The 14074-nt window shown below is 35.8% G+C and overlaps 1 protein-coding gene across 1 annotated transcript in view; it reads right to left on the reverse strand.

Annotated features, from left to right (window-relative positions):
• PGAP1 (post-GPI attachment to proteins 1) overlaps nucleotides 1-14074 on the reverse strand; it is an 81119-nt gene that overhangs the window by 66749 nt on the left and 296 nt on the right. The window contains exons 2-3 of the mRNA XM_027563468.1: nucleotides 8299-8452; nucleotides 4981-5156 (exon numbers count right to left, since the gene is read on the reverse strand). Coding sequence (XP_027419269.1) covers nucleotides 4981-5156; nucleotides 8299-8452 — 330 coding nt within the window. The remainder of the gene's footprint in view (nucleotides 1-4980; nucleotides 5157-8298; nucleotides 8453-14074) is intronic.

A 14074-nucleotide genomic window follows, 5' to 3' on the forward strand; every position in this document is an offset into this window, starting at 1 on the left:
ACATCCCTTCAGTTTATCCTCAAAAGCACACTGACACCAGAATGATACTGTTATAACCTAAAACAGGGTTAAATGGTAAAGAATTTGTCTGTGAACGAAGGAGACACAGGTTAGATCCCTAGACCAGGAAGATTCCACATGTTGCAAAGCAACTAAGACCGTGGGTCACAACTATTGAGCCTGTGCTACTGAAGCCGGAATGCCTAGAACCCATGCTCTGCAACAAGAGAAGCACTGCAATGAGAAGTCCGTGCACTGCAATGGAGAGTAGTCCCTGCTCTCAACTACTAGAGAAAAAGCCCGAGCCGCAACAAAGACCCAGCAGAGCCAAAAATAAATAAAAATTAAAAAGAAAAAACCTACAACAGAACATGTTATTCCTTTGTTCAAAAACCTCTTTAGTGGCTTTCTGTATCATTTAATAAAAGGCAAAATTCTTAAAATTGCCTGCAAGATTCTATAAATTACCTTCCTCCCAAACTTTCCTTCTACTAACTTACTGTTCCAGCCATACCAGACTCGTTTTTCCTGAAATACAGGACCCATGTGTTTGCCTCATATATTTGTTTCCTCTTCCTACAGTACTTTCCCTAGGTATCTAAATAGGCTAAGTAAGTAAGTAAGTGAAGTCGCTCAGTCGTGTCTGACTCTTTGCGACCCCATGGACTGTAGCCCACCAGGCTTCTCTGTCCATGGGATTCTCCAGGCAAAAATACTGGAGTGGGTTGCCATTTCCTTCTCCAGGGGATCTTCCCAACCCAGGGATCAAACCTGGGTCTCCTGCATTGCAGGCAGATGCTTTAACCTCTGAGCCACCAGGGAAGCCACTCCCTCATGTCCTTAGTTTGTATCAAATTGTCTGTGTCTCAACAGAGTTCTTCACTGGGTGCCCTTATTTATAATTGTAGTCTACCTTCAACTACCTATCTCCCTTTTCTGTTTTTAACTCCTGGTATTTATCACAAGAAAGTATGTATTTTTCTTATTTATGATGTTTTCTGCCTGCCTCTCCATATTGGAACATAGTTCCATGAGGGCTTAGATTTCTGTTTTATTCATTCCTATATTTGCATGCAGACTCACATGATGAACGAATGTGGTTTCTTCCATCTAAAATGTCCTCTCACTTTCCCATACCCAAGTCATATCCATTCAACAAGACTGAGTTGTCTCTTAATCCCTATTGTACTTGCTTGTAACAGAAATAATACTTCCTAAAAGCCTCAATTTAAAAGAAAGTCTATTAGTTCTATTAAAAATGTAACATGTATTTGTTAGAGAAAACAAGACAACAACAACAAAAAGAACAAAAACAAAGCACCTAATACATAACATTAGAGACACAATTGCTTTTTGGGAAAGACATTTATGGAATTAAATCTCATTTTGAAATCACATCTAATTTATCTTATCTAATAACTATCAGATATGTAAAAGGTTCTGTTTCATCTTATGGCTTGTTTCATCCTACAATAAGTGTAGATTTTAGCTAAAAAATATTTGAAGTAATTTTATTTTCTTTTTTTGAAGTAATTTTAAAATGCTGACTTAGGCAACAAATCAAGACACCTAAATTTCATTTTCAAGATACACAGGAATACCAATGACTGGATGACTGTAGCTTTACAGTTAAGTCTTGAATCAGGCAATGCAGGACCTCCAACTTTGTTCTTTGCCAAGATGGGTCTTTTTTTAAAAATTATTTGTTGCTTTGATTCTTTCCACATAAGCATATCAATTTTAAAAAAAAGAACTACTGGTATTTGATTTGTAAAGCATTAAATCTACTGGTCTATTTGGGCAAAATTTGGGATTCCCTTGTAGCTCAGTCGGTAAAGAATCTGCCTGCAGTGCAGGAGACCCAGGTTCGATCCCTGAGTTGGGAAGATCCCCTAGAGCAGGAAATCGCAACCCACTCCAGTATCCTTGCCTGGAAAATCTCATGGACAGAGGAGCCTGGTGGACTGCAGTCCATGGGGTTGCAAAGAGTCGGGCACGACTGAGCGACTAACACTTGGGGAAATTTTACATCTTAATCTTGAGATTCTAAACCATAAAGTTGGTCTGCTCATTTATTTTGGATTTCTTTAATTTCTACCATCAGGGTTTGCAGTTCAGCAGGGTTTACAGTTTTCAGTGAATAGATCTTGCACATCTTTCACTAAATTTATCCATAAGATTTTTTACACTACTGTAAATGCATTTCAAAACTTCACCTTCCATTTGATCACTGATTTCTAAACATTGACCATTTACCTGTGATTCTGCTAAATTCACTTATGAATCCTAAAACTATACTTCTACTACTTTAATCTTAAAAATCCTGATGACGTTTTCATTTTAATTCAATTCAAAACATTTTCAAATTTCACCCATGATTTTCTTTTTAACCTCTAGGTTATCTAGAAGTCATTTCCAAACATTGGACGATTTTCCAGATATCTTTTGTTGAGACTTCTAATTTAATTCTGTTATGTTCAGAAAATAAACCCTGTATGACTTCAATCCTGACACTGAGACTTTTTTTATGGCTTAACATATGGCATATCTTAGTAAATGTTCTATGTGCACTGAAAGAGATCACAGTTTGTTCAGTTGTTGGGTGTGGCCTATAAATATCAGTAAGCCCAGCTTGCTTCTACAGTTGTTGGGCATGTTCTATAAATGTCCACAGGTCAAGCTGATTAACAGTGTTAAAATCTTATATAGTTTACTGGTTTGCTATTTATTTCATCAATTATTGACAGACGATTGTTGAAATTATCAACTCTAATTGTGAATTTACATATTTTTCCTCTAGTTTGTTAATTCTGCTTCATCAACTTGGAAGCTCTGTTACTAGGTGCATACTCCCTTGAGATTCTTGGCCTTCTTGATGAGCTGACTCTTATCACCAAGAAATATCCCTCTTTTTCAACGTAATGTCCTTTGTCCTAGAATCTATTTAATTGATACTAAGATTGCCATGCTAACTTTCATACTATCTGTATTTGTATGTGTGTTTTTTCCATTCCTTTACATTTCTTAATCAGGATTTTTACATCTAAAATGGCTTTTGCTTTCCAGTACTCAGATTAGCATATAGTTTGGTGGCTCTTGTTTTTTAATCCAGTCTGACAAGATCTTTCTTTTAATTGGAGTGTTTAATCCATCTACAATTAATATAATTATTGATAGCTGCACTGAACTCTATCATCTTGCCATTTGTTTTCTGTTTGTCCCATCTGTCTTTCAGTTCTTTCCTTTCAGACTGAATACATTTTATTGTACTTTACTGATACTGCATTTTTTTACAAATCAAAGGTCTATGGCAACTTTGCACTGAACAAGTCTATTGGTGCCATTTTCCAATAATATTTATTCACTTTGTGTCACATTTTTGATAATTATTGCAATGTGTCAAACTTTTCCATTTTATTTGTTATTGTGAGCTGTGTGATCACTGACCTTTGATATTACTACTATGATGGTTCAAATGATGGTCAGCATTTCTTAGCAATATTTTAAAATTAAGGTATGCACATTTTTAAAAACATGATGCTATCACACACTTGATAGTCCATGGTATACTGCAAACATAACTTTATATGAACTAGACCCCAAAAAATTCATGAGACTTGCTTAATTGCAGTATCTGCTTTATTGCAGCAGTCTGGAACCGAACCTGCAGTATCTCTGAAGTAGATCTGTATTTCTCCTCCATTTGTTCTTTAGCTGCATCTCCTTTTTTGTTGTTGTTACTCTAGAAATTACAATATACAACCTGATCAGTCTATCATGAATTAACATTACACTTCTTACTGTAGTGGAATAATTCTATTTATTCCTCTTCCTATCTTTTCACCATTAGTATATATTTTCCTTCTAAATAAATTATAAACTTCATAATGAATTCATTACTGCAAATAAATTTTTTAACCTTTTAATTCTGAACCAATTAGACACTGGCTCTTTAATCCTAACCCTTCCTCCTTGGTATGCTATTGCCTTGTATTGCCATGTGCATACATAACGTAGCACTCAAAGACTAAAAGAATCAAATTTTAGAGCTCCTATCTATGCCTAGTTCTTGGTTCTCTTCTTCTCCTACTCTGACCACAAATCTAGCTATTTCTGTAGTCCCAAATGCCAGCCTCTGCCTTCTTCAGCGTAGTGATGTCAATTTGCTCTGTTTCATCTCTAAGAATTTACCCCATGGTCTGCAAAATGCTTCCAGGCAGAAAGCTGGGCCCTCATGGAGCGCCCGTCACATGTTTTCCCTCTTTCAGTGATCATGGTCCTTTACCATTTGGTTGTCCAACATCTGAAAACATGTGCTTCAGGTATTTTCACTAGTTTTGTAATTGTTTATATATGGAAGTGGTCTACTCTGCTGCTGCTGCTGCTAGTACCAGTTATTTAGACAATTAGCAGAATTAACAAACTAGAGGAAAAAAATAGGTAAATTCACAATTAGAGTTGATAATTTCAACAAATCCATACTAATGGATTTAGGAAATGCACTGCACTTCTAATTAGTATATAAAGGAAAAAAAAATGTGTTTTCCCAAAATTCACAAGAAAGAGTACCTGTAAACTGAACTTGAACTTCAAAACCCACAACTGAATTCAAAGCAATAGAATTTCACACAAGAAAACCTTTGGGCCACTTTTGCTTCAACTTCTGTGTGTGTGTGTGTGTGTGCGCGCGTGTGTGTGTACACACACAACTCTTTGGACCTCATGGACTGTAGCCTGTCAGGCTCCTCTGTCCATGGAATTTGCCAGGCAAGAATACTGGTGTAGCAGCCATTTCCTACTCCAGCAGATCTTTCTGACCTAGGGATCGAACCTGTATCTCCTGTACTGGCAGGCGGATTCTTTACCGCTGAGCCATCTGGGAAGCTCATGTAAACAAATAATTTAAAATATGCTGAGTCTCTTCAACAAACAAAGATACCAGTAGGCTGATCACTACTGATTTGCATGATTATCTCGTACCTTATAGAGCTTGAGAATTGTTTTAATGCATTCATGCACAAACTTGGTCTGTTTCTGAAGACTTCCACCATACAGTGCCACCAGTTCTTCATTGAAATTCACGCTAAAGAAGTCAAAGTGGTATTTGAAGTCAATGTCTTCGGCTTTTCTAAGTGCAATAGAGCCAATAGAACGAACTGCAGAGGAAAAGGATTAAGTGCATATGAAACAAAAATTTTTAAAGTTTCTTCTATTCTAAACCTTCAAAATCTCTTAACAAATAACTATCTCACACTCTGAATAAAACCTATTTCAGGGTGACATCCTTAATAATATCACTTTAGAAGAACAAACCCACCTAGCCAATTGTGTGTCTTGTTCTATAAATTTTTAAAAATTAAATATAAAGTGAATGGTTCATTCATTCTCTACCTGTTTCCCCTTCAGCAGGGGCAACAACAGCTAAATGGGAAGAAAGGAATCCTTGTGCAATAAGAAGTAGGAACTTTGTCAAACTTGAGGATTTTAAGAGTGAGAAAATCCTACAAATGTCTGCTCATTACAGCTCATCACAGTGGTTTTAAATACTCATGGAAGATTTGTCTTTTTTTCTTACACATGACATCACTGTAAGTAAATCTTGTCATGCTCTACCTTCTAAATATTTCCCCAATCAAGCCTTCTTCACCACTTCCACCACTACCTTCCTAATCCAAGCATCATCATCTCTTGCCTGAACTACTCTAATAGTTTCCTAAACAGGCTCTCTGTTTCTACTGTTGAACTTTGTGATAAAACATATATATGTATATAAGTAATATACATATATTGTGATAAATATGTCACATATACTATACATATATAGTGATAAAGTGTGTGTGTATATATATATGTATAGAAACAATTTTTTAAGTTGCTGGTCTCTTAATTTCAAATGTAATTCCCATTTCCCACAATTATACTCTCTAGGTTTTGGGTTTAGTAAACAAAACATTTGTTTGCCACTCCATTTTTTTAAACATATATAATTCACAAACTATGTAACTCATTGTGCAAAGCATACAATTTAATCATATTTTGTATAGTCACAGAGGTATATAATCGTTTTCTGCAATCTAACTTCAGACATTTTTTAATCACTCCCAAAAGAAAACCCTTTACTCATTAGCAGTTACTCTTCATTATTCTCTTCCTCCTAATTCCTAGAAAGCACTAATATATGTGTGTGTGTGTGTGTGTGTGTGTGTGTGTGTGTGTGTATAAAACTGAATCACTTTGCTGTATACCTGTAACTAACACAACACTGTAAATCAACTATTCTTCAACGTTTTAAAAGATCTAAGATAAAAAATCAGTAAAAGTTACTTTTACTAGGTTAAAAAAAAATGTTAAGCAGAAGAAGCCAGTCACAGAATAATACACACTGAGTGATTACAGTGAAAAGTTTAAAACAGCCCAAAATTGGGACTTCCTTGGTGGTCCAGTAGTTAAAACTTGGTGCATCCACTGCAGGGGACACAGGTTCAATCCCTGGTTGGGAAACTAAGATTCTGCATGCTGAGTGGCAAGGCCAAAAATAAAAATAATAATAAAATAAAAAATATCAGCTCCTCTTTAAAAAAAAATTTCCTTAATAGCCCCAAATAAGTAGAATGAATTAGAGATGCACACTAAGATGCTAAAACTATAAAGAAAGTAAAGAAAATGACTACCTTAAACTTAGGATTGTGGCTTCATCTAGAAGGGAAGGAGGGAGTTTTAATCAGGAAAAGGCACACGAGGGCTTCCAGGGTGCTGACGATCTTCTATTTCTTGACTTGAGTATGGCCCCTGGGTACTCACTCTATAATCATTTTTAACCAAATAGTGATAGTCTACACATTTTTCTGTTTATGTGTTATACTTCAAATACAATGATTAAATTTTAAAAATCAGAGTTTATAATTTCCTACCCAACCTCTCCAATAGTTATCCATCACATTTAAATCAAAATTCTAAGTCTCTTCCACAGCTTTTATGATACAGCCTGTGACTACTTTTCCATCCTCATCACTTTTCACTTTCTCTAGTCTCAGTAGCCTTGAATGCACCAAACGTGTTCCTGTTTCCACGTCTTCCCTGAAACAGTACCATACCTTAGTCCCTTGCCATACTCAGGCCTCTGCTCAAAATGTCATCTCCTCATACTGGCCACTTCATCTAGTCACCTCTTGACCCTGTTTATCCTTTATCCCTTACTCGTTTATTTTTCTAACTTTTAACATTGCTGCTAAGTCACTTCAGTCGTGTCCGACTCTGTGTGACCCCATAGACGGCATCCCACCAGGCTCCTCCGTCCCTGGGATTCTCCAGGCAAGAACACTGGAGTGGGTTGCCATTTCCTTCTCCAATGCATGAAAGTGAAAAGTGAAAGTGATGTTCTCAGTCATGTCCGACTCTTAGCGACCCCATGGACTGCAGCCTACCAGGCTCCTCCATCCATGGGATTTTCCAGGCAAGAGTACTAGAGTGGGGTGCCATTGCCTTCTCCGACTTTTAACATTACTGGCATACTAATATCTAGAATATCTAGAATACTGCCTAATATCTAAAACACTGCTTGGCTCATGGTAAGTACCTCATAAATATTTGCTAGCTAAATAGATAAACATGTAAGTAATTATACTTTGTTGCTGTTCAGTCACTAAGTTGTGTCCAACTCTTTGCAACCTCATGGACTACAGCACACCAGGCTTCCCTGTCCTTCACTATCTCCTGGAGTAATACTAAATGTTGAAATAATTCTATTCTCATTATTTAAAGAACACATCATTTTTTTTAACAATAAAAAAGGGATTTTAGCTGAAATTACTTCTACATTGCTTGACTGTTACACTAGGAATAACTGTTATATTTCAATTTGGAATATGTACACAAATCTTCCCCAACCCCACCTTTCTGTGTTTGCCTCCGTATTTCTAGATCTAATTTAAATAGCTCCAAAAGAAAGAAATCAATCTCCTCTCTTGCTCAGCATAACTTAAACCACCCATTTACTTCTCTAGTCAATCCTTTAGGTTCTCTTTTGTGTACACTCAATTTCTAACATAAACCTCTTACCTCTGCTGATTCCCAAATCCCTATATCATCTATTTATCATCATCTTATCTTCTCCTACTTATTCTCTGCAAAGTGGCTTTCAACTTTTTTTTTATATACTTGTCACATACTTCTCTCAGATAAAATGTCATATATTTGTGTCTCCCAGTATGCGTAGTGAAGTAGTTAATGCAGAGTATGTATCTGAATTAATTCTTTAACTGAATTTCACAGCTTTCAAAATTTATTTTTGAGACTTACCTTGCTTATAACTTCCAGCATTACCAGGAAGAAAGAGAACAGGAATACCCGTTAAAGGGAGAACTTTGTGTTCTTCAGCATAGGACCCTTCTCCATAAAGATACAATTCATAAGCAGGATAGCGTTTTGCCAGTTTCTTTGGAAGTTCAATTTTCTATAGGAAAGAGAAAGCAATTTCACTTTAATATGTTTTAGTAATACAATTCAGTCTCACTATATCCAATTTTGAATTATACAAATTTGAAACAATACAATATAAAAACATTACTGATGATAAAAACTACATTTAACGAACAACAAAGTTCTATTTTTAGTTTATACATATGAAGCATCCGTCTTGAATTGTGTAAGTTTTAAACCATGTAGTCTTTAAGAAAACATAAAATGAGACTACTTAAAATTCTAATATAAATAGAAATTACTCAAAATAGCTGCTGACAAGAGAAAAATACTGGTTTATGTCAGCATGCTCCATGTTAACATAATTGAAAATGCATTATATTTAGTATCACTTATCAATTATACTTATAAATGATAAAAGCTTTCCATTATTAAATGAATTCTTTTTTGCTATTTTAAACTGTTTTGTAATGTCTCTCTCCTTTTACTCAGGTCCTAACATAAACTCCAAGCTGTTGTATCATTCAAAGGAAAGTAAGTTTGTTTTATAATGCAGCTTTCCTACCTCTCAACTTACTACGCTTGACCTACAATGTACTTAACAAATTAATCTGAATCCTACAGCCATGACTTGGTCAAGACATGGACAGTCTTCTCACCACAAACATTCCAATGAATTAGCATCTGTTTCAGTTTTCATGGACCCGGTGCATGGTTTGTCAGTGAGCCTAAAACTACTCTGCAATTCATATTATTATTTACCAAATGAGCCAGTAATTGACATTTCTTTCAACAAAATATAAATGAAGTCTTAATGTCATCCCCAAAAGGTAGGCATCTACAAAATTAGTAGTAAAGCATAAGATCTTCTTCTGCTCCTTTTTTTTTTCTTTTTCTCTTTTACCCCTAAGGGATAGAGACCATTAAGGGCTTCCCTGGTGGCTCAGACAGTAAAGAATCTGCCTGCGATGCAGGAGACCCGGCTTAGATCCCTGAGTTGGGAATATTCCCTGGAGAAAAGAATGGCAACCCACTTCAGTATTCTTGTCTGGAGAACTCCATGGACAGAGGAGCCTGGCGGGCTACAGTCCATGAGGTCACAAAGAGTTGGACACGACTGAGCAGCTAACACTGAGACTAACTGAGAGACCATTAAAAATGAAGCCAGTTATACTGAAAGTAGATTTTATTTAAAGAGACATCAAGAGATTTAATGATCTAGCAGTTATAGATCCTCTGGAGAAGGAAATGGTAACCCACTCCAGTACTCTTGCCTGGAAAATGGACAGAGGAGCCTGGTAGGCATGAGTCCATGGGGTCACAAAGAGTCAGACATGACTGAGTGACTAAACTAAACTAGTAATGTACACGTGCTTGGTAAAAATTTTAACTACTGAGTGAATTTTGAAAATTGTAAATGGGTAATGACTACTGAAAAAAATCACTGTTCTAAAAAGAATAATTCTGATCATTTATGCAAATTCCTGAATATTTGAGGATGGTACCATAACCAATCTGTGCCAGTAACACCATGAAAACAACTTCAGAGACTGTGAGCTTGTTGTTTAAGTTACTAGCAACTTTACCTCCTCAAATATTCAAAATACAGAGATATCAACTATTTGCTTTAAGATGTGTTTATTTACCTCAACTCAAATTAGTCCCAATATTAATTATGCACAGTAAATAACCAAAAATAAAAAGGATGCAATATTTTGTTCTTTAGGTGTAAATTATGCAAGGAAAAAAAATGAGAGAACAAGGGAACAGTTATCTTAACTTCTTATAATTTAGCACACTATTTGAGATAGTAGCACACACACAGTAGGTTCTTTTTAGGACGGTGACTAAACAAAGTTTTGAACAAGTTGAAAACTAACTAAGAAGGATAAAACAATCAAATATATCCAAAAAAGTATTTAATTCCCTGGAGACAGAAAAATAAGCAAAAGAATATTATTTGATAAATTTCATAATCTACTATTATAAAAGCAATTTTATAGTGAGACAGTGTACATTTAAAAATATGACTGCGTATAATATGGAGTAGAAAAAAGCATAAAGATGGAAAAAAAGACATAGAACAAAATATAAAGTGGGAATCATAGGCAATGGCAAAACTGTGTTTCCAACAAAATTCAAGTTGGGAGTAAGTGGCAGGAAAAGACAGGAAGGGTATTGCCTCGATTGAGGACAGAAAAGATATAGGTACACAAAAAGGATGATGTTTAAAAAACAGAAGATGGTCAAGGAGTTTAAAAAAAGAAAACATTTATAGCAACAGGACTCCAATATATTTTAAATTGATGATTTTAAATGAGAACTCTCCCCTACCAAAGACTAACAATCCATAGTCCATACTGCTGTCAAGAAATAACCTTGTTAAAACATATAGCTTATGTGTTTCTTCACTACACACACAGATGATAAATACTTGAGAGGTCCTTTAAAACCTGGTTCTAATTATTCTTACCTACTTCCTTATAACTTATATATGCCATATTTTAAATGTTTTAATATGTTCCAAAATTCAAGATTCAACACGGTATATACTGAAAAAGCTCTACTACCCTTGGGTTCATTAGTTATCCAATTACCTACTCAGAAGGCAATCAATGTTGGCAGTTTGTGCTTCCAGAAGTAGTTTACATGTACAGTATACACAAATATAAGCAAATGTCTTAGGTTATTTTCTCCTCTTCATAAAAATGATAACATACTATAAATACTACTTATAGAATGTATCCTGGTACCTTCCTACCTTCACAAATGTTCTTTATTCCTGCAATTTTCTTGTTTCGGCACTGTGTGAACTACATACATATCCTACATTGCCCAGTACACAACCTCTTCTCTATAACCACTGACTACTCAAGATGAACATGGCTGTTCTCTTCTGTGAAGAGCCTTGTACACACTCTTACAGTGAAATTATAATGTTCAACACATTATATTTTGCCTATTCATTTCATTCCTGTCTCCCTCATTACACTTTAAAGACAAATTTAAAGGCACAATGTCTGATTTATCTCTAATTCCTCCTCACCCAAATCCCATATCTAAAATTTACTTACACAGAGAAGTCATTAAATGATATACTAAATAAACATCACACTTAGTAACAAAATAAGTGATTTTCATTTCCCAATATCAGCATTTCCTTTCAGAGAGGAGGTCACATATCTACAGTCAAATAAATTATTGTATTAAAAAACACAACACATGTTTTTGTCTCAAATTCTACAATTTGGCTAAAATGTAAGGCAAAAGCTTTCAAGGGTAATGTATATTTTGCCTGGTAGGTTTGTGAGATGTTCGACTAACTCTGAATAAGTGAATACAGGAAAACCAAAGGTAGAGGATCAAGAGATAATAAAAAAATTTAAATTCAAAACAATTTTTAGGGTTTCAAATTCCTGTGCCACATTTTATTTTTAAAGTGGAAAATAAAACTGAGCATGTTTCAACCAACCTTTTAAATGCCTCTAAAATTCTGCTAAAGAATATGTAAACAAGAAGTAAAAAAAGAAGAAAAACATCAAAAAAGAGAAAAAAAAAACCCAGTAACTAGGATATTCCATACGCTGGATACCAACGTGTGAACAATTAGAGCTTAATAGAAAATATAACTAAAAGCAATATAAAAATATGTTTAGAATACTTTAAACAAATAATTGGTTCTTAATAGAAAGCCCCCAGTTATCCAGAAATCTCACTTATTATACTCAAAATGACTCATTTCTGTAGGCAGCTTTTGCAACCTAGTGTGCACAATAAAATGAAGAGTCAAACACAAATACTGTAATGAATAAACACTTTTTACACCATAAACATTTACTGAAAATGTGTATCAAAACTCCTGCCACTCTAATATTACAGTACTAAGGTATTATTAACATAAGTATAAAACCTCAAAAATAAATAAATAAAACCTCAAAACAGCAAAAATAAATAAGACTATTCAAGAACAACAAAAAAACCCAAACATCTCTTTTGCATTAGCTACACTAATTTTCTGTGTCTTTCCAGTCAATATTATGCTGCTTTGTTCCCAACACTAAGTGATTTCTACTACTTGAAATGTTAAGATAGCTTCAATAATTGTGGATAATCCAAAAATAAATGGGAATTAGTACTGTATTGTTTCCTAAATTCTTCAATGCAGTACAAAACTAAAACGACCTACTTCAATCTACTGGGAGTTTTCTAATTAAACCAAAGAAAAATAAAAGATTATAAAGGCTCTATTTTCAGTTTTAAAAAAATTTAAACTAAAAGCCCACATATTTAACTATATGCAGGCTCTGATAAACATAAACCAGCATATTCATTTAGAAATTAAAAGACCACTGTAATATGCTAAAATCTGTTCCCTCAATAGTATCTGATATCAAAAGCTTCCATTTCCATATAAGCACTGATCCAAGGTAAAGATCTCAAAACAAATGAAATCTCAATCCCATGCAAGGTAAAGATATCAAAACAAATGAAATCTAAATTTGAATTTTGGCCATGGGAAAGAATGTTCTTCAGCAATTTAAATCTTAAGTAGTTTTAAGATCTAAATAATAGCAGGATAATCAAATAATATCCCTCCATAATGACCTGTACACGGAAACAACCAGGATCTGCATCCCTCACCTCAAAGAATAAGTTTTCTATGGTTTTAAATGCATTTTATCAGTATGTATTATAGTACACATACTTTTTACGGTAGGGAGTTATCATTAAAATATATATTCCATAATTAGAAGATGCATTTAGAAAGGAAAGAATCATTCCGGTGAAATTTCTTTGGATGCCTGTGTAATTTGTCACTCTTTTTACAGCTGGTCATGAATGAAATTCTAGAGTCTACTATGCTGAACCGATAAAGCAACTGTGACTGAAAATATCGAAAACAGAAAGAAAGGTGGGGGCGGAGAGATAGAAGGGCCGGGTCTTTTTAAAATTCCAAACACAATGAGAAAACAAAAATACCACCAGGAAACAGATTTAACATTCAACTGGTAAGGGGCGACACGCCTCTATACACCCAGGACCTGCAAGACTAGGGGGCTCCGCAAAACCTTCCCAGGAGAGAAATGAGTTAGTTCCTCATTTACTTACTCATCAGGTTAGCCTTTCACATACAGGTAACCCTCAAGTCTCTAAAGCAGACCTGGGAACTAGATCTAGGCAATATACGCTCTGTAGAAGCTTGCTTCCCTTCTAGAAAAGCAAGAGCTGACACTCAAACTACTGGGCGGGAGGGGAAGAATTTCGGCGTGTGGGAAGCAAAGGAGGGCTCGGAGCACCTGTTAAGGCAGGAAGGCTGGGAGGAGGGATTTGGGGAGAGACTGGAGCTGAGTCTCCGGGGATGAGGGGCGTCGGGCCCGGCCCTTCTCTGCTCGGGATTCGGGACCGCGAACGGGGCGGAGGAACTGGGAGCAACCCCGAGGGGGGCGGGGAGGATGCTCCGGGAACCATCCATCAAGGACCCCACCGAGAACACAGGACACAAAGGGCAGGAGAAGGGGACCGCGGGGGGCTGCGAAGTACTCTGGGGCCAAGAAAGCAGAGACGCAGTAGGGGTAAGAGGAAGGGAGAGGCGCGGGGAGCCGAGGCAGGGGAAACGCACCGAAGGGTAAGGCTGGAGGGGCCCGAGCCTCGGAGC

The sequence above is a fragment of the Bos indicus x Bos taurus genome, chromosome 2 (genome assembly GCF_003369695.1).
Source record: "Bos indicus x Bos taurus breed Angus x Brahman F1 hybrid chromosome 2, Bos_hybrid_MaternalHap_v2.0, whole genome shotgun sequence".
In the NCBI taxonomy this organism is placed as follows: domain Eukaryota; kingdom Metazoa; phylum Chordata; class Mammalia; order Artiodactyla; family Bovidae; genus Bos; species Bos indicus x Bos taurus.